Source organism: Pararge aegeria, chromosome 2 (assembly GCF_905163445.1).
Source record: "Pararge aegeria chromosome 2, ilParAegt1.1, whole genome shotgun sequence".
Lineage (NCBI taxonomy): Eukaryota > Metazoa > Arthropoda > Insecta > Lepidoptera > Nymphalidae > Pararge > Pararge aegeria.
In genome coordinates this window covers 13,590,305-13,617,834 of record NC_053181.1, presented here as the reverse complement: position 1 = coordinate 13,617,834, position 27,530 = coordinate 13,590,305, and the positions used below count along the sequence as shown (strand labels likewise).

The following is a 27,530-nucleotide window of genomic DNA, read 5'->3' as shown; positions in this document are numbered from 1 at the left end:
TGTTGTTTTCTTTGTTATACATAACAATATCTAGATTCTAAGCTTTCACAAAGATGTTTAATGATCATATTTTATGTCTTCGTTCTTACTCAGTTTTTCATTTACTAATTCAGGCATGCAATAACATTTTGAGTAAACAATATAAAACTTTATGCTCGAAGGACAAGGTTAAATACACATGGTCACTTCGCTTGGTAAGTCTTAGCAATAGATAACTCTAGTGTAAGTTTTAATATCCACCTTAGCGTAAATTGGCCACCAAACCAAACGTTATAATTTTACATCTTAGAAGAATTTTGACAGATTTACTTAACTACAGACTTGAGTTTGTTAATATGACAAGTTGCACTAGGGGCAAGTTTAGTGATTGAGATTTTGTGTATTACGCCTTTATAATGGGGCTTTTTATCATTTGAGACAAGGAATACCATATCACTCGCACACGACACTTTTATTGGTATACAACTTATGTTCTATAACCTATCTTACGACTCTTTACAAAATTACAACAGACATTTATCGACTATAATTATAAGGACAGTACAGTGAGTGTTTTCACACGAATAAAATAATTTACAAAAAAAGCAGTCGAACATATACATCACACGTATTAAATAACTAAATAAATAAGTCACATGACATCGAGCTTCGATCGCTACCGCGACAGCTGGCCGCCGTCCGGTCGGGGCCGATGCACGCACGCTCTTTGGATCCGAGAAGAGTTTATGGAATGTCCACGCGACACATTCGCGAACTCGCCGCGGCTAATTCGTATGTTTCACGTAATCTGTCTCGTAATAGGCAGTGGCGCCGTGCGCGCCCTTCCTATCGAGCGCACGAACGCGCACGAAAAGAAACGCGGCAACTAATGACGCGACCACCAACACTAGCAACAACATGACGAGACCCGCCACGAAAGACGGCACAGACATACATATCGTTTCTGGATCACTTGCCGGAGACTGAATTACTACTGTTTCGTTTTGTGCTGCATTGTTCAGTGCGAAATTGACGTCTCCCGGTGCTACGACTTGAATAGTTCGACTCGTGTTTACATCGGTCATTTCTTGTGCGTCACGCTTATAAATACGCGTGGGGGACGTTTCTCTTCTTCTTCTTATTCCAACCAAACTTTCTGGTAAATCTTCTACGGATCGCGGGCGTCCACCTAAAGTTACTAAGTTACCATGACCTTCATCTTTTCGTTTAACAGTATTGTAAACTCCACGACGGCCTGGGGGTGGCGGTGGGGGTAAGTTCACATCGTCAGAGTCGCGGGCTGGCGCGGGTGACGATGGGTTGGGGGCATTGGGTGTTGAGGACACCTGCGCTTGCGGTGGTGGAACTGTATCATCACGTTTTTCAGAATAAGCGCCAGCTGAATCAGCTGGATGGCGGGGGTCTGGGAAAGCCGGTGGTACGCCATATTCGGCATGAGGTGCTGGCGGCGGGGGGCCGTACTCTCCATGGACCGTGTTAGGTAAACCATACTCTCCTGCACTCAGAGCATTTCCACCTAATAATGGTACTCCGTACTCTCCTCCCAGGCCACCGCATTTTGGTTCTGGGCAATTATACCGACAAACTTGAATTACACATTGGAAATGTACGTTCATAGAATCAGGGAATTTGAATGCTTGGAAATAAGCAAACGAAACGACGGAGGCGGATTGACCGAAGTTCTTAATTTTTTGGAATTTGCTCATAATTTTAGGTCTTACGACGCATCCATATTGATCGACCAGTTGAATAGGTGCTCGTTTTCCATCATGGGCTACACAATTTCTTACAAGCATGTCAAATTTGTTTTCGTCATCTTTAATCGCGAGAACCATTGTCATAGTCTGTCCTATTTTCACTATTCCCGATACTTCTGATGCCCAAGGTCCTTTACCTACTTGTATCTGCATCCAGCATTGTAAGTTATCCCCGAGAAAGTTAGCCGTCACGGCGTGTAGCATATCCACTTGGAAGGGTCTGAACGTTACTGCTTTTTCGTAAAAGTCGTACCACGTGCACCTCAGTTTACGCGCCTGATCCCACACCTCTTGAACGTATGGGTCGTATTGGACAATGATTGTGTTTTCTACATATGAACCACTGGGTGTGGGGCTGCCATACGCTGCAACATTGTGATTACCGGAACTAGTCATACCGCAGCTATTCAGGAATATTTCGAATGTTGCGCTCAAGTGTCCTGTTCCAGGTTTTAGATGCATGCAGTGAGGATCACTGTAGAAACCCTTCGAAAATATCATCCCATAGAATGGTCGATCGAATTCAATATTAACCCGCATATGAGTTTTTTCACATTGTACTTGTAGATGTTTAATTTTTGGACTGTCTGGTGTAGCGAGCGGCCAGGGGTCGTCTGTGTGTGCAGCAGGAAGCGGTGGACCATACGCGCTGCCTCTGTGTTCCAGCGGTAGCGAGGCTGAGTCGATGGGTGGTTCGCATGTTGCATCCTGAAAAGTAGAAAGCATTCTAATTAGTACACTTGCGAGTAAACCGTTATCTGTTTGGAGATACGTCTATGCTTGTAACATATTGGGTGAAAAACATCTTATATCGACCACCACTTTAGAGCAGCGCGCATCGGAGCGAATAGTCTCAGCGAGCATGAAATGATGATGAGAAAGTGGTAGAATTAATTTAAAGATTTTATCCAAGCGAGCGAGATAGTCCAAAATTACGCTATTTAAACCGCAGTATTGGTAAAGGTCTGTTCTATTAATTAATTTAATGTACTTTTAGATACCTTTTTTAGGGTATGGAGGGATTGTATTATCCCCTTTATTCTTATGTTAATAGTGCTGATAGCCTAGTGGTTAACATTTCGGCCTCCTTTTTTTATTTCAAGAAGGCCTACTTTACATGCACTTTGACACGTCAAGTCTGCCTATTTGTAGTGACTCTACCATTCACTTTAACGGTGAAGGAAACATGTCTGAGAGTTATCCATAATGTTCTCAAAGGCGTGCAAAGACACTTGGCTAGCGGAGTGGGCTACGGACTACGGTATCTTCTCATTCTGTGTGGCGACCCGTGCCTTGTGATAGGCTGGTAACAGGTTGATGATGATGATGATGATGATGATGAGGATGTATTGCCGATTGACCTTAGATAAACCAGTGTCGATTGCCCAAATTGTTTACCGACCGGTGGAATACTAATAAGCTAAGGATGATTATGAAAATGCCGTGACCTTTAAAGGCTCGGAATGTGTGCGATAAAAATGCTGTTTGACACTGAATGTTTTTTTAATATGCTTGCATCGAAACGTTTTCAATAAATGCATCGTTGGATGCACATTCCTGGTGCGCGGGCGCGTCTCAGTCTACTTGTCGGCACGCGCGTGTTCGCCGGCATCTCACTCGCTCATTCTTTCCGACTTTCTACACGATGGATAGCGCAAGATCAATTATAATATTAATCAGCGCAACCAGAGATGAGATCCGCCGGCTTTCACGCTGTTTCACCTGTGCCGGATTTTATAATCTCTTATGTAAGTTACTAATAGGTAATTCATCTATTACTCTTGGTTAATGACAGACGATAATTCATTGTAAACGATATTACTCATTATTAAATTTTTTTTAGTCCAGTACAAGTTAGCTGGTGACTGCGATTTCGCCTGGTACCTATGTGATGCAGTATAACATATGAGTGGGGTAACGAACTTGGCAGTATGACAGTTGTATTAAACTCGTACGACTAATCGGATTCGACGCGACATCATAACGGAACGCTAATTCGCTTAGCATCACGTCTTTGCCGGTAGGGTGGTGACTAGCCACGCCGAAGCCTTCCATAACAATGTCGTGAAAACAAACTGAGGTAGTCTTCATTTACGAACGTCTATTTATCACAAGAAACTTTACTGTTGGTATCCTCGGAGTCTGAGAAACTGTAGGTCTTCCTCAGTGTCCTCCAGTTTAAGTGAAGTAGGTTCTTATATTTATCTACAATTTTTTAAAAAGCCCATTCTACTGCACATGCATATTTCAGTATGGAATATATAGGATAGTAACTACAGCTTTCCCCATTTTCTTTAAATATATAAGTAGACATTACTTTTATGCATTGATTAAATATTATCTACAGAACCAAGTACACCAACCCACTGTTCTCAAGGGCTTGTGAAGTCTAACAATTCGTACTTGGACAGCATGGTGGACTAAGGCTACACCCTTCTTACTCTGACAGGAGACCGTTTCTGTAGGTGGGCCCTAATATAAGAATATATAATATATCAATGGAGCCACAGGTTTAAAAGCTGTACGAAAAGTTTTGGAAGTACGTGGAGTCATAAAAGGGAAACTCCTTGCGCTTTGCGGTTACGTATAGAAAGATCGATACACCAGCCCAGCCCAAATTGCTTCGCAGATTGCCATTGCAGCTACAAACGAGCGACGATTCCTGCATAAACCTTGAGGCTTTGCTCACTATCGTATTTTCTAAACCGGTTAGAAATTACCCACTGCTCGAGATAGCGAGAAAAGCACCAGACCTGTAGCTTGTACAACACAAATAGGTATACGCGATACAAAAATAGCTTTCTTCAGTTACAAATAAGGATAGGTATGGATTTAACATAATTCGCTACGGTCATTGTTAAGGAAAGTCGAAAAGCAAAATGATATTCACAAATGCTACCTTTCTTTACGGACACAAATAAAGACGTGAAAGCATAACATCGTTACGCGTGTATCACTTCTACGTAACTTTTTAACGCGACGAAAGTATTCATAAAAATTTCAATACAATAATGATTTTATTGATATATATGCTTAGTTTTATTAAATTTTGCCTGTAAATTAAGTAAATATTTGTTATAAATTGTTGGCATGCAGTTCATCTACATAGGCGTTTAAAACCTTATCATATATATCCAAAAACCTAATACCAATGCAAAAAATCATGAAAAATCATCTTAGTAGTTTTCAAGCAAAAAGTAGGTATATACAATAGCAAGAAAAACTCCACCACGATTCTTTTTTACAATAGATACAACAGACATTTTTATAATAGTTTGGTCGTTTTATAACCCTAGAATCCGAAAAGTTATATAGACGGTCAGGTATATCACCATTTTCAGCCTATTAATGTTGCACAGGCCCACAGGAGAAACGGTTATATGTAATAGACCCACCACACTGCTCTAATGCTGGTTGGCGGTAAAATAACCTACATCGGAGGCTTAGCGTGCTCTCTGAGGCTCGGGAGGTGAACACCGCCCTTTTGCTAACTCTAGGACTCAGAAACGAACTAAACCAGTAAACCCAATACGTAAAATTTATTTTGCCGGGGACTCGGGAATCGAACCCAGGACTTGTGATCCGTAGTCGAATATGCTAACCACTAATCAGACCAATAAGGTCTGGGTTTCAAATTAATATTACCTGTAATATTTAAAATACCATAATTCACTTGTATCTCACGAGTCACGGGTCGCCCCCAATATTTATTATATAATAGCTTCTGCCCGCGACTTCGTCTGCGTGGACTTCAGAATTGGGTCTAAAGCTACATGTCTCGTTTCATAGGCTGTCTGCCCGCGGCTTAGCTCGAAAACAACTTTCAATTTTCGCTCGGGAACTACTTAAGGAATCGGGATAAAAGGTAGCCTATGTTCTTTTACATGTCAAAGGCCAATATGCTTACCAAATTTCGTCCAAATCCGTTTAGCCATTTTTGCGTGATTGAGTAACAAACATACACACTTTCACATTTACAATATTAGTAGGATATACTTATTATTTATTATTTATATACTTGTGCTTATATACGTGCTTTATTCGCACAATCCCTCTCATCTATCAGATAGCGGGCCCTGCCTAATATAGACCCAAAAAAATTACGTAACTGAAATTCATAGATCACAGTAAATAAATGCTTTGGTTGACGGACTTCAAGGTATGGTGAGATGACGTAAAACTGAAAAATACACTTGATTTTAACAGGTATGCCTTACGAGAGTTTTGTGTATTCGTCCGTAAATCACATATATACCGCTAGCTAGCAAGTAACTGTCTATCATCATAATATGAAGTGCGATCGCGTGTATTTAATACTAAAACGTTATTCTGCAGAATGCTGAAAGCTTGATATTTACCGTTTCGCAATTCTCTCTCAATAATAGAAGAATAATTAAAGATCTGCGGTATACCTACCTAATATTAGAAAGCAAGAAAAGGATTAAATAATGTTTTACTATGTATTTTACTACTACTTTATTACTAGTGTATTTTTTAATTTAAACAATAAAATATAACATGCTTGATTAGCGAGGTGGACTACGGCCGGTATAAAGGGTTGATAATGATAAATATGATATTAAAATAACAATTAAAACAATAATTTCGCTTTGCATTGATTAAAAAAAAATTAAGAAATTGTCTCTTTCAAATCTTATATATCTTTAAACGAGCAAATCTTGTATATACATATATATAATTGGAATCTCGGAATCGGCTCATGAAATTTAGTATACAGGGGGCTTCGGGGGCGATAAATCGATCTAGCTAGGATTCCTTTTTAGAAAATGTAATTTTATTTGTGTTTTCTGGTAATAACCGATTTGGTACAACGAAGTTGCACGGGTCAGCTAGTGAAAAATTAAAAGAAATATTGGTTTGTCGACATCGCCAAAAAAATATAGTGGGTAAACTCCTGAACTAGTAACAAAAAACCATATTATTAATTAATATATTTTTATACGTAGTAGGTAGAAAACTGCATTATCATTATTTCCAGGGGCTACTGTACGGTTTGCGGTAAACACCAGCCTCCTGGCTTCAGCGTCCAGTAGCGTTTAGATTTTTTTTGTCATTTATCGACCACTGTGACACTATTACAAATAGCAGACTTGGGGTCCAGACCAGGTTCCTTTTTTTGTAAATATTTTGGTAAAACCAACCAGTAGCTTTGACCAGTTCGTAACATCAGTTTTAAGTTAACGAATCATAGCAAACGAAAACTTAACTTTAAGATATAGTCTGCTTAAAATTGTATGATATCCTATTAGATAAAATTAACGTTTTAGTTAGAGCTTTTGTGATCAAGTTTGAAACCCCAAAACACAAGTGATTTTGGTCTTAGCCGCGCAGTCCGCGAGGACCCTTAACAATACAAGGTACAAAAGCTATCTGAGGCTAATCCGTCATGTGCGGCGTCAGGTGAGCGCAGGTGAAAGCATCCGGCTTAGCCCGCATCCGTTTCCTCGGAACATGATCCGCTGTTGTATTTGCACAAGTACCTGTTTAACTACTTAGTACTTGTTATATTATATATTACGATTTTATATTTAGTAAAATTTTACACATAAGTATATGATATTAAATGTACTTTTATATAATTTATATGAAATTACTAAAATATCAATTAAATTTCTCAGATATCACAGTATTCGTAAGTACGAGTATCTACGTAATATTTTAATTAAAATAAAATATACATTGAATATTATTACTTTAATTTATTTTAAAACAATTTAGGTTATCGATGTCACAGTAATGTCAAAGTCTATGGCATGCATATTGCACATACTTAGAGGCTTAGAGCTTATAAATCAATGCTTCAGAGCGTGTCCTAACTACAAAATTATAAAGAACATACGAGTAGTTGCAAATTAAAATGCTAAGCCCAAAATGCTAAGTGGCCGCCCTATGTACTTATCCATTCGCATTTTAATTAGTCACCTTTATAAAATTAAATGTAACCAAAATAGTTAGGAATATTATATACAATTTTAATTTAATCCTAAAACTTTTAAAAATAGCCGCGCATAGGAAACGTTGTAATGTTTTTCTGTCAAGAATATTTTACCTAAGCACATAACAATTTCATCAAAAATATAGTCAAGACTAACATTTATTTTTTTTGCTGTGAAGAGATTCATAGATTATAAAGGTTCAGTTGTTTGAACCTTATTTTGTAATAAGTACTCATAAGCATCTTACAAGAGAGCGGCGCGTAAGGCCGCAAATAAAAATTGGAAAATCATAACTGCAATGAAACCGTCCGCTTTTAAGGTTATTATAAATTACAGCACTGCATAAACCGTAAATAATATAAGACATTTATTTTGTAGGTAAAGGTCGTGGAGAGACCGGTGTGTACGTTCTTACGTATTTAGTACAGCGGAGAAGAAAGTTGTTTGCGTTAAACGTGCATACGATACTGGATTTTATTTTGATTTACATTTTGGTAAAAGGAAGGAATATGTCATACGAAAAATACCTACAGTAATCTTGTCTATTTACAAATGTAAATGTCGCTCCCCTCACAATAATGGAAAAGACTCCAAAAGAAATTTGTATTCCAAGAAATAGTTAAGAAGTTTTTAGTTGAGTTTGAATTTTTAGTTTATTAATAAGTTTATTCCCAATAATTAAAAATAATCAAGCCATTTATATAAATATAAATAATAACAAGGGGAGTAAGGGGGAAGAATGACGATAACACGTAGTCAACCCCAACTGGCAAACCCACCTACTCGTGGTACTCCCTGCTGGACAACAGACGAGGCTCTGGCGACGGATCAATGGCGGAATATCCATACACCTGTCCTAATAGAGACAATTATTTTTTGTGTGTGTACTTGATTTAGTGGGTACTCGAAACTGTGATCTTACCCGGACCACGATCTTCAATAATTAAGGAACTACCATAGAGAGAGAAATAATAATAAATAAATTGTATTAGAACGTTGTGTTGACAAATAATAACCAGCCGTGACAAAGCCTTTAACTAGAATAACCAAAAGTCAGAGGCATATAATTTCCACAGTTTATCTAACCACAACTAATATAAAACCTAGGGAGCGGACGGTCTGGTTTGCACCGACTAGACGGTTCAACGAAATCATTCGAATATTCAGAAATAAATAACAAGTAGGTACATACGTGTGACTTGCTTCATACAACGGTAATGTACGGCATTGATTAGTGAAAAAAAGTGCATTAAAGACTTTTCTTTTAATAAATATTATTAAAAAAATACTCAATATTTCGGTGTATAAGAAATATTCTACACCAAGTGAGAAGGGCCCGGTGCGGCTGCGATGTCAAAAACCTGGATCCGGTCATTGGACTTTGTAAATAAGATGAATTTGAACGGTTATTCTGACGGGACATTGCTTAATTACATTACTTATTTTTTTACTAGTGTGGTAAATTGAACACATTATTTATATTACATAAGATCAGCATGATTATAGGTGCTTTGATGTAATACGATTAAAAAGTTACTGTGTTTATTAAATATGTACAGCTTAATATGAGCTTTACAATATGTTAAGTAGTTTGTTTTAAAAGCTAGCCAATAAACGAAAGTGATCGGTAATAATTTACAACTTTCTAAGACAAATTGCTTTCTAACACGACATATTGTCTATAGTCTTCTCGAAGACAATAGATATAAGTACTTTATTACTTAATATATTAGGTAAGTACATAGAAAGAAAAGGTACAGTTGCATTTTTTCGTTTTCACCTTATGTTTTTATTATGTTGTAAAGTTGCACTGTTTTATTAGGTACTTTTGTAGAAAACAACCATGCGCGTAGCGTGGAGGGGACATAGTCACCGAGCGGTAGATATCGGGGAGCACCATTTCGGAAACACAGAAATCCTTTGCCGCCAATAAAATACGCGCACCTTTATTATCCACGCTAGCGAAATTTTACATATTTATAAGGTTAAAACGAATGATCAAGGATTTGAAATTAATTAAATAATGGGTGACGCGAGTTCACGCAATGCTACTGAAATGAACACTAAAATTGTAATAAAATGTATAAATTAATGATATTTTATATCATATTAATATAATACATAAATTTTGTTGTGACTATTTATTCATTGTCACTAAACATAAACAAACAAGACCTAGAGGGCGGTCCCCAACAAGATGGGCAGACCAGTTGCAAAAATCGAATTCGGACCGCTTCTATCAAATCGCCCAAATGGCCTCCAACAGAAGCCGCAGTTTACCAACGTGAAGTTGAGATCTCACCAGGACCACGATCTTCAGTGATGAAGGAACGACCAGAGAGAGAGAGAGAAACATAAACAGTTTTTATATTTATGGAATATGTAAATTAATTTAAGTCACTGATAATTGTAGGCACGTACTTGGCAATTATAGGTTAGTAGGAATTAATATACATGTCTTTTTAACAGTAATTTTTATAATTACTGTTTATAACAAGTAGATGCACTAAATAGGCTGATCATCGTGAATAGAAAAATCATTCTCTTACACAGGTTCAAAGAAGGCATTGTTTTTATGCATTTATAAAGTGCAAATAAATCAATGGTAATAAGGCATATAAATAGGAAAAAAAAAAAAAAATCGATTGCACGTAAGTACGTACGTACGTAAGTAACCTATTTACAAAAATATTATATAAATAAAAAGGCTGTACCTTAGCTAGTCCCCGATGTTTGGGTATTTATTCCCAGTAGTAAATAGGTACAGTTTAGCAAACACCGAAGTAGATTCTCAGGAGGTTGGTCACATAAATACAAAATGCCAGAAGCTCCGTTAATGTTGTGTTTTATTTCAGTCACAGAATTATAGTAGAAAAACTTATGATTTCGATTAATAGCATTAAAGTTCAGAAGTAGTCTTGCTGTTTTATCTAAGACCACTACACAGTACAGTCTACTATCAATGGTTTTCTTCTTCTCCTTTGTTATTAATGACTGCTCGCGTTTTTCGTCCCCCGTTATTACAGCTTTTTGTAATAACATTGAAAAATGTGAAAAAGTTGTCTTTGCTACTCCCCAGTAGAATTTAGTTTGCGCAAAACGTGCATACGTTGCTGCTGTTATTTTCATTCACATTGTTTATAATAGGAGGTAAAATAAATGCTTAATTAGGGCGTTAATGAAGGACAAACAAGTAATAAACTGACTTTCGCATTTATAATATTAGTAAGGATTCGCCAAAGTGCACGCAACAATGGTGGTCATGGCTGAAAATGAAACTGCTCGCACGAAACTCTTGCATCATCTGAGCGACAAAACGCGCAGTGAAAGTGCCAACCGTCATGGCATTTCAGCGTTCATTGACTCCACGTGACACTCGTAATTTGAAACATAAAAATGTTATGCAAATAATATGCAGCGTTACTGTCATGCCGGTTGTATTTTCATTTGTGTATTTTTATTTGAATAACGCTGATAGCCTAGTTGGTTGATACTTTCGAAGGACCGAGCTCCATAGTAGTTAGTAGTAGAAGATCCATGACACGCACCTCTAATCTATTATTATTATTATTATTATTATTGTTTAAGTAAAATACTATCACTTGCTGTAACGGTATACGAAAACATAGTGAGGTAACCTTTATGCCTGAGACCTTAACATGAAAATCGCACTGGGCCATGCTTGGTAGATTATGGCTTTAGCCCTTCTCATTTTGAGAGGAGAGCCGTGCCTATAGTGGGCTGGTAATGAGTTTGATAATAATGTGTATTTTTTTAGTCTTCACAATTAGAAAAATTGAGCATAGCTATAAGCAGCATAAGCTGGACTTTCGTAGCGATACGGATTCAGAAGACTCGTTCTACTCGTCACCTGAATCCTTTGCTCAACTTTGCCTGGTAGTCTCTTTTTATTTTTTCAGTTACAGTTGATTCTTTAAAAGACGTAAAATGTTATCATTTCAGACGTTTATTTATATGAGATCAGAGTTACTCGTATATTGTAAATAAACATTTTTAAATTAAGTTATCTTTTTCATTTCGAACGAATTAGTCAATCTTGATTACTTCATTTCATTTTCGTTTTCACTATTAATCACTCACAAAAATACAAACAAGGTACTATTACATTCGTAACTGATTAAGAGAAATTATTTTTAACTTGGACGAAAGTAAATTGACATTGGAATTTACGTACGTGATCAGCGTATGCAGTTAATTTCCAATAGTTGTTTTTTTGTGTATGCGTTAACGGAATCATTAGCCTACTTGCTAAGAACGCGAGTGGAGAAGGCTGAATAATGCATAGCGCGAAGAAACCACTGCGGATAAAATGTTTACAAGGTCATAGTAGAGAATCGTATAAAACAATACTTAATTACTCGATAATCTTTGGTTTAATACTTTTTATCAAATTGCAGTTTGTATAGATTATTGTAAACTGGAAATCGAACTTGTGATCCAATGTCAAACATTCTAACAACTAAACAGTTGCAGTTACGAGTATCCTTCGATAAAAATATGTATTCTAAGTGCTCGCGTTGTTACTAATAAAACCAACAATAAATTTCACAGTTAAAAAAGTATCTATATTCAGATAAATAAAGACATCATATAATTTAGCTCAAAAAAATCTCTATCAAGGTTTTTTATATCATATTTCAAACATTATTATTGCGTTATTTAATTATTTTAGTTGATAAACTAGTGGACTTGTAGATAAACAATGCGTTTTATGTATTGAGGATCTTTTTCCTAAAGAGATATAGTGCTTTCATTATTGCACTTAGGATAAGACCTTTCAAAGCGATGCCAAGACATTATCAATTTTAATACATTATCGGTAACACGTTTTGTGTTAAGGGTTAAAATTTACATTTATTCATAAAGGCATATTATACTTCAATCGATTGGTGATATACTTAATAAATACCAACGCTGAACAGTCGTCGGAATGTGTCAGTGAAATTAAGTTCCGTCACAAATTGGTGTTTTTAACGTTAAAGTAAAATTTCAGATATCGATTAAACTTTATTATTTGTAATATTAAATATTGTGTACGTCAAAGCAAGGTACTCGGCGCGTGTTCTATATTAGCGGTATACTACGGAATATTGATAGCACGTACTCTCATTATACAAGTTTTTCTCCACCGAGCCTCAATGATATGGTTACTGGTTTGATATCGAGGCGACTTGCTCTGGATTTAAAACTACATCTCTACATCTATCAGTACTATTAAATAAAATTGAAGTCAGCCTCTACTCTCGGATAACTGCACTGAATTATCTAAAACACTTATGGTTATTTGCACGTTATAAAACCCAAACAACCGTCTTATTAATTTAAGTCTGATTTTCAAGGGGCTTTCTTTGGCAAGCAGACGAATTTTCTAAAGGTAAGATAGGCACCTATTAGGATAACTTTTACTTAGCAGAAATTTAACACTTAACGGAAAGCTACAGAAAGTATTTTCTAACTCTGTAAATAATGGTACTGGAGACGTATAAATTATTTCAACAATAGATAAACTTATGCTATCATAAACAGCACTGTTAAGTTACATTTTTAACTATTTTATACGCACTTATAGAACGTCAAGTCTGTCCAAAATTCAAATTTCAAAATTAATTTAGAAGGCCAACTTTATAAGAAATTTTGAAATGTCAAGTATGTCTGTTTGTAGTCTCTTTTGTACCACCAGTTCGAAAGGCAGGTTCTGCTGCGAAGAAATTGACAAGAAACTCTTTAATAACCACACCAACAATTTAAAATTTAAGAGTCATTATGCTACCTTTTATGACATGAAACCGGAACAGACTCCTCAAAGTAAACTTATTATTTATGAATCATGCATAAATGCGGATAATCACCTGAACAAGTTCTGTATCCAGAACTCCACTTTATTTTCTTCCCTATGTCTTTCGATCTCCTCTTTATGAAACTAGTAATGACAACTTATTTTAATGCATTCAAACCCACTGAATCCCATAGTAGTCTCAGGTACTAAACTTCTAGCTTTTTATGCGGTTTGTTTTTATTTTACTTCTGTATCATACTTGTATGAAGTGTGCTCGCTGATACAAATTTAATGATTGTAATCTGTTGTTGCGGTGAAATCTAATGGTTTATTGTTCAGTTCAGGTATTCAGTGACGATGCAATATATCTTGTTGCTTTGACGGTTAGCTTGCTGTATCATTATAAGAAAAACGGTATTGTTCTAACATAAGTGTAAAGTAATGTTCAGTATTCGAATACTCAATATAATGAAATTACGTATTGATAGTATTTTCACTCAAACGCCGAACTTAATGCTAAGGCATTCGAAATAAATAGGTGCGTAAAGTGCTAGTTTAGACTAGACGTATAATGGATATTTTTTTAATATATACAGAACATTTTTTTCACCTTTGATTTCTAAACACAACAACAACAACAACTGTTAAAACTCTTTTAAAATTAATCATTTTCTTAAAGAGAAAATGTAACTAAAAAAAAACAAATATATAAATTGTTTAATCAAATCAGTATGAAATACCTAATACATAATTGGCTAAAATTATTATAGGAATTAAAGTTTCTAAAAAAAAATCGCATACCTCTAGTGTTTGTATTATTATACATAGGTATATAGTGAAATTTTAATACGTTTTTTCATCATTAAGACACTCTTTTCTGGGGACCATAACATCGCTTAGAGCAGTATTATTTTTAAGTTACAGTTTTATAATGCTGAAATTAAACGTCAACAATATCAAAGTAATATTGCTTTAAGCGGTGATAGTAAGCTCCCTGGTCCATAATGTACCGATAATAACTTAATCAAACTTACCTTTATTAGGAGCGTCGCGAGCACCAGCAGTAACCTGGTCCTCTTCATAGTCACAGTCCAGTCAATCGGCGGCCTGCAACCAACGCAACACATTGAAGCAATCACTAGATGGCGCACGCGACGCTAACGCAAACGCGTGCGCTAGGAACGCTCAAACACGCACGCAACGTGCATAGCGTTGGCTTTAGAGACTGGCGTGCGAGTTGCCGAGCCCCCCCTAGTTGGCCCGTTCCCCCCCAGCAGCGAGCGTGTGGGGTGACCCAATGACCGAGTGCAGCGTGCGCCGGAACTGCACCGGCTTACATCTTTCACTGATGCGCTCCCGTTGCGACGAGCGGAAACCGCGTGCGGCCTTTGCGTTAAAGGGGCAAGGTCGCTGGGTAGGTACTCGTTTTATTTCATTATTACCTAACCTTTGTACCCCTACTAATTTAAACGCGAGAGTGTGTTTGTTGTTTTTTTTTTTTTAACTCGCAGCAATGGAACGAACGAATGAATGATAGTACTATTTTGTATAGATATATTTAATAGATCGAGGAGTGACATACCTAAGTGCCATTTATCCCGATAAGATGGCCGAAGCGTAATTCTGTTATTAACGATGTGGAATAAAGATAAACACTACCCTCTGAATCGAGTTACTTTCATCTTTAAAAAGTTAGCTTCTAATATTATAAATGCGCATTTTTGCGGATAAATCATTCTAAGACATTGAGTAAAGGCCTTGAGTATTGACGTCATACATCTATATTTTCAAGTTTTTACAGCTTCTTGGGAAACAGTTGGTTCTGTTTTGACAGCGCAAAAAAAATCGCATTCTTAGTAGAATGTAAAAATATGCAATACAATAATTAAAACTATTAATTCATTTACAAAGAGAAAATTAAGTTAAAAATGGAAAACTGTAAATAAGAATGCGAAATGAATAAGAAAAAAAATAATAAGAATGAGAAACACACACATATTGTGCAGTAAGATTATATAAAATAAAACTTCGTAAAAAATTACATAGATTCCCTAGCAGAGAAATATTCCCTAAAATGTCGTAGACCCGAAAATCGTAGCTGTAGACCGTAGGAATGGTAGCATAAGCTTACGTTAATAGATAGGTGTAAAATACTCTATTCTTGCTGATTATCATTTAAATAAGCAATCGTTTTATTTCTAATCTTTTTATAACTAAAGTATGTTGTAATAATAGAAAACAAAAAGTGAGTTAAATATTATAAAAACCGATTTCTTCATGTAAGTTTGATTTTATTCTTTTTTAACATATTATTTTTTAACAAATAAAAATAATCCGTCGTTTTATTTCTACTAAAAGGTGTTCATCTTTTATATTATTTTATATTAATGCCATACATTTTCTCAAGAAAATCTAATATGGCAGATGGAAAGGACCAAATTAATCAAGAATTTAAAGTGACATAATTTTTATGTGAAAAACGTCATTACGAAGAAAGTTATGTGTGTTTTTTTTGAGTGTAACATATGTTTGTACCAAATATGATAATAATTAACAAATTAAATACAATTATATACAACAACGAAAAATATTAATAAAAAAATAACCACAATTCTATCTAAAGCTTTGTTTAAAAGAGCCGCTCACATTTTCGTGACGATAGGCAAGGCAATTATTTTTTTGCCATCGATCAATCCGACCGAAACTAGGTTGCAAGAAAGTAGACCCTGGGGCATTTTCTATTTTCATATAATCTGTGGGAGATATTATAATAATGGCTTAGCAGGTGCTGGCGACTTCAATTAAGCGCCAGACCACCAAATGTAGGGCGATACTCGCGCGATTGATATCTAACCACGAAGATAAATCTTATTAACTTTGCAAGGCTTATTTTGCACCCTTGTCGTTCTATATTTAGAAAATAAGTACATAAGTGAAAAGGAGGACATGTTCAATAATTAAGTAATTCAACGCGTGTGTATTTTTATAAAAGCTACAACTTATTACTAATTTGTTAAATGCATTATTACACTCCCATTAATTTGTTATATCTGTTAATATCATAACTGTAGTACTGCTCTACTATTTAGTATTTAAAATTGTATCGTATAATCTACTTAGATTTTGGACGCCTACTTGTGGATAGAATTCTGTTTTCAGGGATTTTCAAATTCTACGGCGTTACGACTCGTTTGACGTCATCTGTCCACATAGTATTCGTTATCTTCCGAGTACCAACGTTGCATTTTCCAATGCTGCATACTAGGACCCTAATTTCAATTATTTTTATTAATATTAAACTTGGCAGTAATTCTTTAAAGAAGTTTGTTCTAAATTTTATCTAGCGATATGGTGACCAAGTTTACCCCTAAGCTGTCTAGCTCTATTGTATTTGATTTAATTGTTTTTTTTTTATGTGTGTATGTATAAATATTATGTATATAATGTCCAATAGCTATTTTCTTTTTTGCATGTGTTAATATTATAGCCAAAGCATCATATGGAGCAATACCTGAAAAAAAACAAATTAAAACGTCACTCCGTAAAGACGAAGTTCATCTTTCAATTCACTAGTTGTTCTATTAAGTTGTATAGATAGTCAAATATCTAATTAACAGTGAGATATAATAATAGAATCATTTATTATGATCTTAATAATTGTAATGTCTAGCAAAAGTTATGCCCGAGGCGTTAACTGCTCTTGTCTCCTTTCTTTGGAGAGATTGCTTTATTATTAAGCCAGAGATTATATTTTTGTTTTCAATACAAAGCGGCTGACATTATCTTATGCCATCTTAGGCGATTGTATTTAATTAATGTATTTTTAGATTACTTGTATTAAAAAAACAAAAATTCCTTACTTAGAGGATTTCTTAAGTAAGAAATATTAACATAGGTTTACAGAACAACCTATATTAATACTTTTTGGGATCTCTCTAATAACTAGAGAGTAAGTAACTACAACTGTCCAAATTTCTAAATTCCAACGCATATTGAAACCACTAGTATGTCTGTTTGTAATGAATCTATCATCCGGAATGCAGATTTTACAGAACTGACAAGACACAGCAGTTGCTAATTTAAATTAAATATGAATATACTTATTCACTTCAGGGTATCCACTAATAGCAGCATGAGTTGCTATTTAGCGAAGACTTTCGTTTTCTATTAATATAATAATATGCCAGTCAATACAGCAGCATAATAGAAAACATTCGATTAATATTGCCACATAGCCGACTGAACTTATATGATAAAAATGTATTTTAAATTAGTTATTTTAAAAAAATTATTTAGAAGTTACCAAAATTAGACACTTATTTCTGTTTATTAATGTAATGCCAGCTATTATAAGTGTTTATGATAAAACATTTTATTTAAAGAAATATCTTTGAGATACACAATAGAAAGTCAGACTTAGACACATATAAAGTGACATCATTGATGCACTCGGGCGTACTTACTAAAGTCGAAACACAGGTTCGAAATGCAAGGTTTGTACGAGTTCCGGCGTATAATTAGAGTTTTCATCTTTGCTAAGTCACTTTCGGCTCTGATTAGCGAGGCGTGAGCGCTGTGACTTTTAATTGGCCGGTAACGAGCTGAAAGTTTTACTAAGATTCTAAATAGGAATGCCTAAAAATATCGAATTCACTCCTCAACCATAATTTATAAGCATGTCGTTAGAAAGTACGCGAGTCCTATTAAATATGTGGGTAGGGCTTAAATACTTTGAGCGTTTGTCAGCATCATGTTTTCCATTCTCAATTATGTATGCTTAATCTGTAGCTCATCACAAACATGTATATCTCAACGTGGGCTAATTCAAAGGTTATCATTTCTTTATTTTTGGCTTTCTGCAAAACAAAAAATAGCAAAATATGATTTTATATGTAAGATTTCCAACTACTTAATTTTGTTTTAAGTAACTGTTGTTACTTTTTAAAGGTTAAAATTAAAATTACTAAAGTAACAAACGTGGTATAACGGTGAAATAGTTAGCCAATGTTTGGTCACTTTCTTAAATTGTGTTGTGTTAAGTTTGTTGTGTGATAGTAGATAGATACTAGGGTCGATTTTTATGTTAAGGAATTGTGAGTTGTGATAGTAGAAAGATACTAGGGTCGATTTTTATGTTAAGGAATTTCAGTAGCTCGGTACCTATCTTGATTTAGGAAGAAAATGAGATATCTAGATTCATTTAGAATAAAATGAGTGTTCTGATGATATTTGATTTCTGAGTACTAAATGTACAAGTAAATGTACATGTGGTACTAAGATAAGATATTTCCTTAATGATAGTGCAGACGTGATTTTCAAAATCCTCAAATCTCTTATAGAAAAGTGGAATATAGACCTTAGACTGATAAGAATGCTCCAATACAAGTTGGAGTGCTAAAGTAAACGTATACTCGTAAGTCTTTATTTTGTGCATGACATTGTAATAATAATTCTGATTTCTTAACATCACACGCTTAGAGATTTCTCTAGAATTTGTCATCAGCTCTCCGTTGTAAAAACAGAAAAATATTCTGGCTCTATTGAAGCGTTGCAAGAATAGCATAATTTGCTAACGTTCCACTATCCAACGAGAATTGAATTATTCTGAGACAAAGATATGAAGCCATTGAATTTGTTTTGCCAGCTTTCATTTCTAATGAAAAACTGTCTTCACGTCACTTTTATTGTGCATAGTGTGGTGTGCCATGACTGCAATATTTTCACTTAATGGGTCAACGATCGAATGAATGCATTCACTATGTCACGGGTTCTCATGGTCTTTAGCTGTGACTAATTAATAATAATTGTTACTTAAGATCAACAATTGACTCTATTTCGTGTAAGAAGTTGCAAAGTTTTCATTTTAACTATTTAACATGCGATAACAGATAAGCTAAAACACTTCAAAAAAGGAAGTCTTTATAAAAAATATGACTTCTTTCAAACTCTCACATTATCGGGCATAAGTTAAATTATGTGATAAAATTAACGTAGTTATACTTTTCAGACCCAGATTTTTATCCCAGGAAAATAAACGGTTCACGCGCGCATTTACAGTAGTTAGTTTAGTTATAGGTTTTATAATAATATATTGTTTAGCTATAGTAATATAATCTATAAAAAAAATATATATATTGTATGCAAAGAAGAAAAAAATTCTCGTATTTTGCTTCAATTGATTTCGCATTGGCCCACTAACCGTGAGTCGCGATAATCCGTTGGTGACTTTTTGTCCTAAACTTGCAAGTTTGCTTTCCTACCACGTATTCGTGGATGTTAAAAATAATTAGCCTGATCTAGTAGTAGTTTTCACTAACTAGTAGAATAGTACCAATCAATTTTTAGCCTCGAACCAAAAAAAAAATTACAAACACAGGACCAGGATCCGTTATACATCCGTCCGAACAGTTAACCATGCTTACCAATAGACCAATGAGGCAGTAAGTATATAGAACGCTTAATTTCTTTTTGGTACTTTTATTTTGTGTACCTGGTTTCTTATTGATGTGAATAACGAAAGGGATCTTTATGATTTGCAGAGATTGTATAATTCGAAGCTTTATGCAACCTGTTTGATAATGCTACGGATTAAGCAATATCTACATATGTTTTACTCCTTAAGTATTACCTTTGTTACGCTAAGGTAATACTTAATGAGTTCGCTTTTCCAAATCCATTAGGTAGGTTTAAGTATTATTTAATGGGTACTTTATTTAAATACAATATATATAACAGTAAATCCACAAATCATATCAATCCATATCATCTATTTTATATCATCCATAGATTCTACCATAGAGACTTGAATTTAAAAAGTAATATTGAATAGGTATTGTTATGCTAATTTCAATCATGTACTATTTAATGGGTACATTATTTAATTACAATATATGTATAAGAGTAAATCCACAAATTATATAAATGACTCTAATCGCACAAAACATCCATAGACAAAACATCCATATTGGATAGGTGTTATTTTACCATTTTGTAAATTGTACATGATGTACTATGAATAAGATAAATTTGCTATAATTCTCAAAAAACTGCAGATTATAGTAAATTAAGCTCACTGGTCATTTAATTATAAATAAATACAATTAGACACTAGTTAGTAAATTATGTCCCTACTTTGCCAAATAAATTTTAAACTAGTGCACAGACGCTACACAGCTACACCTGCACTTTAGAATTTAGTATTGATGTATCAATTAGATGATTCGATAAGGAACACTCGCATCGTCGTCTCAAGGTTACGCCTTACGCCATAAAATACTTTCTCCGCTGCCAAGTTCGTTGCTCTCCCAATTTTGCATCACTGCTTCAATGGTAAACTGCCTAGCTTCAGAATATTTTTTTCGGAACATGCAAATTTAAACCCAAAAAAATGCGCAATAGAGCCCAATATATATAGATCTGAGGCTTTAGTACCCGTTGAGGTTTACGTCCAATGCCCATGTTAATGGCACTGAGAAACGTAACGTGGCCCACTTTCTCTTTTAAGCACACGTAGTCTTTCTCTCGCAAGGAAACACCAAACTTGGTAGAGCGAGATGACTATATAGTTAAGAGACTCCGCAGTGGTCGAGCAGCTCGCTTTCTTCGCCGCACTTGGCATTAGAAGCGCAAACGCAAAGTCCGGTTACTTTCGTTGATATGACACAGTAGGTTCTGCAAGCTTACTAATAGTATTTACTATTTCTTACGCCCACGCACCTATACAATTAACTAGACAGCCGTTACATAAGTAACTGATTTGTAGGCAAGATGGCGCTTTCTATTATTTAATTATTCAATGAACAATTAGTATACTATAGCGCGACATTGCCAAATAGAGAATACTTTCCTTATAGTCACATATGAGTTCACTGTCCTTCTGATCAAGCATGCAAATTACATAATAATATTACTATATGAATATAATTTAGTATATCAATGTCATTCTCGACTAATGTTTATCGAGTTTATTTTTAGAATACTTGACGTTAAACACAGATCTACGATTTCAACTCAGTATAATAAAACCACATGAATAACATAACAAGAGGTTGGTTACCGACTTATCATTGGACCTTGACCTACGCTCGCGTTGGTGCACTTTTTACTTTTTGGTAGGCATTATATCGTGTAGAAATTCATAATAATAAAGAGTCTATAAAATACCTCATCTACGTAACCATCTATATTATATCTTGAACTGTGATAATATTTACTAAAATACGACGCAGTAATAGTTTACACTTTTGCATGTCAAAATAAATTATTATAGCCTATATGGGTTCATTTAAATGAAAACTACGCTATAACTTATAGTGAAGTAAAAGGTAGATCTTATAAATAAACTGCACTTGTCAATAGCTGCATGTAATTTAATAGGTAGCGCTTGCTAATGTCAAATATGTTAAACCTAAAGAGCAGTTTCCGTATTTCTAAGAAATTGACCCAGTTTCCCCGAGGTAATTTGCATAACCTGTTCATTAGCCGCGGTCTTTACGTTAAGATTGTCAAAACAAATTAAGATTAAACGGTTATAAATCAATTTTTCTTTTCAGTTGATATAAATGTTTATTATCTTTATACAGGTCTGGGTCATTCTTTGAATATAAATTATATTAATAGAGCGGCGAGAAAATAAAAAGGTATATATCAATGACAATTTTGAAAAGTGAGGATTTTTTAACTTTTATCTTCGTAGGAGGTTTTACATGATAAACATGCAGACATTTATTAATGAGTTTCTTAATGAAATGGTATGTATAATACGAATATTGAGACCATTGAGAATTAGATCAGCATGGAATTATATATTAAGTTGTTTATCTATTAGGCGGGGTATGGTGAGATCTATAAGGCACAAGTCCTAAGGCTGGTGATGCTGCGTAATCTGCTCAAACTCTGTAGTGCCGTAAGTATTCGACTATTTGCAAGGACTACGTATTTCGTATTTTCAGTGCTTTCGTTGGGAACATTGTCTTGACTTGAAATATTTTTTGAATATTGTGTCACAAAAGCTAATCCATGCACGTGGAAAGCCAAGAGCTGGGTAAGCCCAAATTATAATAAGCCTTATAATGAATAATTTTTGTATTATTTAATATATTTGTATTAGTTTAAATATCCTGTAACTATTGTTTTAATAAAAGTAACTTTAAATAGTAGCGCCACTGTAAATAAATTATAAGATATGTAATAGCTTAATACAAGAATAATAAAAATGAATACCTAGTGGTAGGTATGTGTAGGTAAAAACTGTATATAGTAAAGTAATTGGCATAAATTCCCGTAAAAAATTGCTTTATTTCGGAATCTCGAAAAGTGAATCACAATGGATTGCATAGATTACTTCAGCCATAATAATTAGAAAAGCGAGCATGCTACAATTAGCGATGAGTGGGAGGACCGGAGGGCCATCTCGCCTCCCAATGTTACCATTCCTGACCAGCCGGAACTTCCGAGCGGAGAAAACTCACTACTTCATGCCGCGAAATGCGCACTGCATTTCGCGACATCCGACTCCCGACTATCGGATTACAACTGGAAGGAGATATCGCTCGTTATTAACTATAGAAACCACGTTAGAGTATTTATATCACTTCGGATGTAATAAATGAACGAGACAGCCTTTGATAGGAAATGAAGGTAGGTGATTACCAATGGCACTTCTACATGTTTAAGAAAAGTGTAGTGAAAAAGTGTAAAGAAAGTTAACTTCGATTACATAGCCATATATTGAGGAGAATCATATATAATATAGCTATCAATGATTTGTTTCCATTGAAATAGCTAGGATTGTACGGAGATCATTACTATAATATTTCCGGTGTATAACTACTTATTGCAACTCTTGTAGATTTATCATCATCAGCATATGAACTTATTACTGGCCAACTACAGGGTGCCATTCTCCTCCATTCTGTGCCAACTCATATCATTGTATGATATGAGTTTTTGATCACGCTGGAAAAGTGTGTTTTGGTGGATTTCACAGGCCTTTGAAAACATTATGGGGAATTCTCAGACATGCGGGTTTCCGCACGATGTTTTCGTTGACTGTTTAAGCAAGTGATATTTAATCGCTTAAAACGCTAAGTGCGTGAGTGTTCATCGAAAAGTAAGAGGTGCGTTCCGGGGTTCGAACTCGGACCCCGAAAGGGAAGCCTAAGGCCTAATCACTGAGCTGTGATGGTTTAGCGCTTCCGTTTTAGATTTATAACAAAATGTTGTCCTACTTCTATGTAGGAACTTTTGTATTAATTAGGAATATAAACATGAATAATTCACATGAACTACAATAGTATCATTTCCTTTCGTATGGTGTTGGTATAGTTAAAGAAAAATAAAACGACAAGAAAATTTGATTTATTTAACCGCTTAATTTTAAGTTATTGACAACTAAAGCACAGAGATAGCGTCTAATAAACAAGTTATTTTTATGTTATATGAAAGTAAAAATAAATTAGTTAAGTGTAGGAAGAAAGGTATTTTATAGTACTTTGGCTATCAAGAGTTGTTGTGAGTTGTGTAGTATTGTTACGAAGACGTAATTATACGCACGAACATGAAATAATAATTCGATCGAATGAGGTCGGGGAAGGCGCCTTCGCGGGAGAGAAAGTCGAATAATGTCTCAAGGACGAGGGGTACCGGCGAGCGATGCCCGGTTGCGCAACATTGTGAGATAATTGACGCCCGTGAAGCCCTCCGTACCATTGTGTTGAAATCACAATGCGGATACCGATTTAAGGATGATGAGTTCACCGAGCTACTTTTTTTGTAGCCGAATAGGCAACGCTTTCACTCATTATTCTATTAGTTGCATCATTCTGATAGTTATTGTATAATAAGTGGAGGCGGGCTAACCTTATCTCGTTTAAACGAAAAAGATATTTATTTTTCAATATGGCCTTGATAAATAGTATACGTTTGTTGTTTGTACATTTTGATATGATATTATTGAAAATAATTTGACTAGCACCTTTTATGTTTCGAATTTTGATGTGAAAAACTTGTTATAAATTATATTATTATAGGACCTGGATTCGCTTAATATTTTTCTCAGTTATTCTCACAAATAATTCAAATTATATTTCGTATATATATTCGTATAAGTCGTCTGTCCCGCATACTATACTGTACTGTATTGACATATTTTAAATAAATGCTTTGCTATACATGTGATCATCTTAATTTTGAATTGAATGTAAATAGTTATATAACTATTGAATTAAATTATCAGTAATTTTTTAATTTATATATATTACAACAACGCACTAATCGCCTTCTAGCCCCAAAGTAAGCGTAGCTTGTGTTATGGGTACTGTGATGACTGATGAATATTTTTATGTATAATATACATAAATACTTTTAATATACATATAAACACCCAGACACTGAAAAACATTCAAGCTCATCACACAAACATTTTCCAGTTGTGGGAATCGAACCCACGACTTTGGACTCAGATTGCAGGGTCGTTGCAAACTGCGCCAGTCAGCCGTCGTAGATACTTCTGTACGCATTTTGTACACAGCCATTAAGGTTTGAGTTCGAGCTTTGTCGTCCTAATAAAAGACTTCAACGCAAGTGGAGCTCTGCTCAATAAAAAAAATAACTAACTAAGTAACAGTTTAAATTCTGGAATATTCTATTTTCATAGGTTATTATATTCCTTATAGCTATGCAAAACACGTGATAAGCTTGTGCGTGTTTTACGACTAAAAAAAACTTTACGTTTTTATTAATGTTGAGATAATTGATAAACTTACACAGAGCCGTTTACATAATATGACTATATTAAAAATAAGCAAAACAATGGAGAAACTGGTCGCAATACGAGTGATCCTTCAGAGCACTTTCACTGGCACGCATGGCCTCCAGATTGTTGCGTAACCGGCCTCAGCCTCACTTGCACTTAGGTAATTACCAACGGAGAAAGTCGAATATTTTGGCAAAGAAATGATCAAGCGAACATGAAATATAGCAGCTGTTTCCGCATATTAAAGAACGTTGCGCAATTCAATTTTATTTATGTGTCTTCTCTTTTTAGTTGCTCGGTGAGAAAAAAGACGTTACGATAGTAAATCTGTTATATATATTTATCATTAGAACATTTAGTAGGTGATTTCTTTGAATTATGTAAATAAATATTGGTTATTTTTTTATATAATTTGCGTAGATTTTTTAATTTTTTAGTTGCCTCTCATAGGTTTTTCATTACTAAAACTGTTTATTATAGTATTTAATATTGCTTAAATTCTCTATTACTTAGTTGTTTTTAAAATTCGAACTTTACAATCACAGTAGATAAATAAGAGTAATTGAATAGAAAAAAATATTCTTCATTTTTTTTCTTTTCGAGCCTAGTTATTTTCTTTAATTGCTAATTTGGTATTTTCCTACGTTATTTCTTTCTACGCACTATTACGACTCAGTCCACTTTACCAAACGTTAGACTGGATAAAAATACTAGTAGACACTAAGGTACTAAGACTACCTATAGGCGAAACTCAAGAGTTTGCCGTATTTTTTATTAAATAATTAAAATATTAATAAACAATCTTGCTTTTGATAATTTAAACGTTTGTGATAATTTTCTCTATGACACAGCCTATATTGCTGATTTAATAAATGGTAATGAGGCGTAGAATTTAATTACATTCGCCTGCCACCAAAATTATTGTGTTGCAGATAAAATATTTATTAAAGTAATATAGTTCTATCGACTTTCTTGCTGATAATAGCGATAAAAAACAACATTCCTGACTGATAGTTAATAAGTGATTGAAATTTAAAACCGATGCATAAATGCTTTAAATTGCCTATCGTATATTAATTTCTACAGTCTTTATTATATTTACCTACAAATAGTCGAATAAAATAGTAAAACGAGTATTTAAACTCGATCGCTTTTAAAATAATTGCAACATGCTTGGAATATATTTTTCTCTTGTCATTTAAGTACGTAGCAATAAAAAGAAATGTATACTTACAAATATTATTTTTGGTGTCATATATTTGTATCCAATTACAGTCGAGAAAACCTGAAACAAAATAATATGTTATAAAAATAACTATAACTTTCCTCAATATACTGGAATTGCGAAGACAGAAGTAAAAAATGTTATTGGTTCAATATGTTACCCGCCGTGACACTGTGGACATTACTTAAATCATGTTGATAATTGATAGTATGTCATAACTATGGCCTATCCTCAGTGGCGTGCATAGAGGGTATGCACAGGGTATGCAGATGATATAAAATGAAGAAAATCTCCAGTACGAGTTATAAATACTTAAGGGTAGGCTTTTTATAACTCTTACAATGCCTATCCTTAAGTTTTTTATAACTCGTACTGGAGATTTTCTTCATTATATATCATCTGCATGCTGCATTTCTATGCACGCTACTGCCTATCCTTCGTCCGCGTTATTGCGGTTTTCGGAACCAATAGTAGTTACTACCGGGTTAAAAATATCCGTAACCAGGTTGCGCTATCTCTATACAAAATTTTACCAATATACTTTATGTCTTGTGTGTTGGCCGTGGCTAGTTACCGTGGCTAGGACCGATTGGCGAAATTGGCAGTGACCTTGCTCTCTGAAAGAGGCTGTGGGATCGATTCTTACAACTGGAAAATGTTTGTGATGAACACAAATGTTTTTCTGTGTCTGGGTGTTTATCTGTATATTATAAGTATTTATGTACATTGTTAATTAAAATATTCATCAGTCATCTATAAGCTCCGCTTACTTTGCGGATAGAAAGCGATCTGTGTATTGTCATAGTATATTTATTTATTTAGCGTTCTGTTACGTAACAGAACGCTACGACAACGTTGGGCTGTAGAAGGGCTTAGAAGGGTTAGAAGGGCTGTAGTCAAGGGCTAACATGCACTAGAATATAAAGAATCGGACTGATACTGAAAGTTTTAACGGAAAAAGCTGATACCTAACTGTATTTAACATTTCGGTCGGACCTAAAGAAAACATATAAATAAACTAAACTTAAGTGTTTACTGT

At 34.6% G+C, this 27,530-nt stretch overlaps 1 protein-coding gene across 1 annotated transcript; it reads right to left on the bottom strand.

Moving 5' to 3' along the window:
- Positions 1-386: 386 nt before the first annotated feature.
- LOC120634829 lies at positions 387-14,680 on the bottom strand. The gene is made up of 2 exons (XM_039905655.1): positions 14,546-14,680; positions 387-2,465 (listed from the first exon to the last, which is right to left on the bottom strand). The coding sequence occupies exons 1-2, from the start codon at positions 14,636-14,638 to the stop codon at positions 765-767; spliced, it is 1,794 nt and encodes a 597-aa protein (XP_039761589.1). The 5' UTR covers positions 14,639-14,680; the 3' UTR covers positions 387-764.
- Positions 14,681-27,530: the final 12,850 nt, after the last annotated feature.

Bases quoted from the DNA above. Each gene is read 5' to 3' on its own strand.
- LOC120634829 (XM_039905655.1), bottom strand. From the start codon at position 14,638: ATGTGTTGCGTTGGTTGCAGGCCGCCGATTGACTGGACTGTGACTATG. The intron at 2,466-14,545 runs GTAAGTTTGATT...TCTACTTTTCAG, and splicing joins TCGCGACGCTCCTAATAAAG to GATGCAACATGCGAACCACC.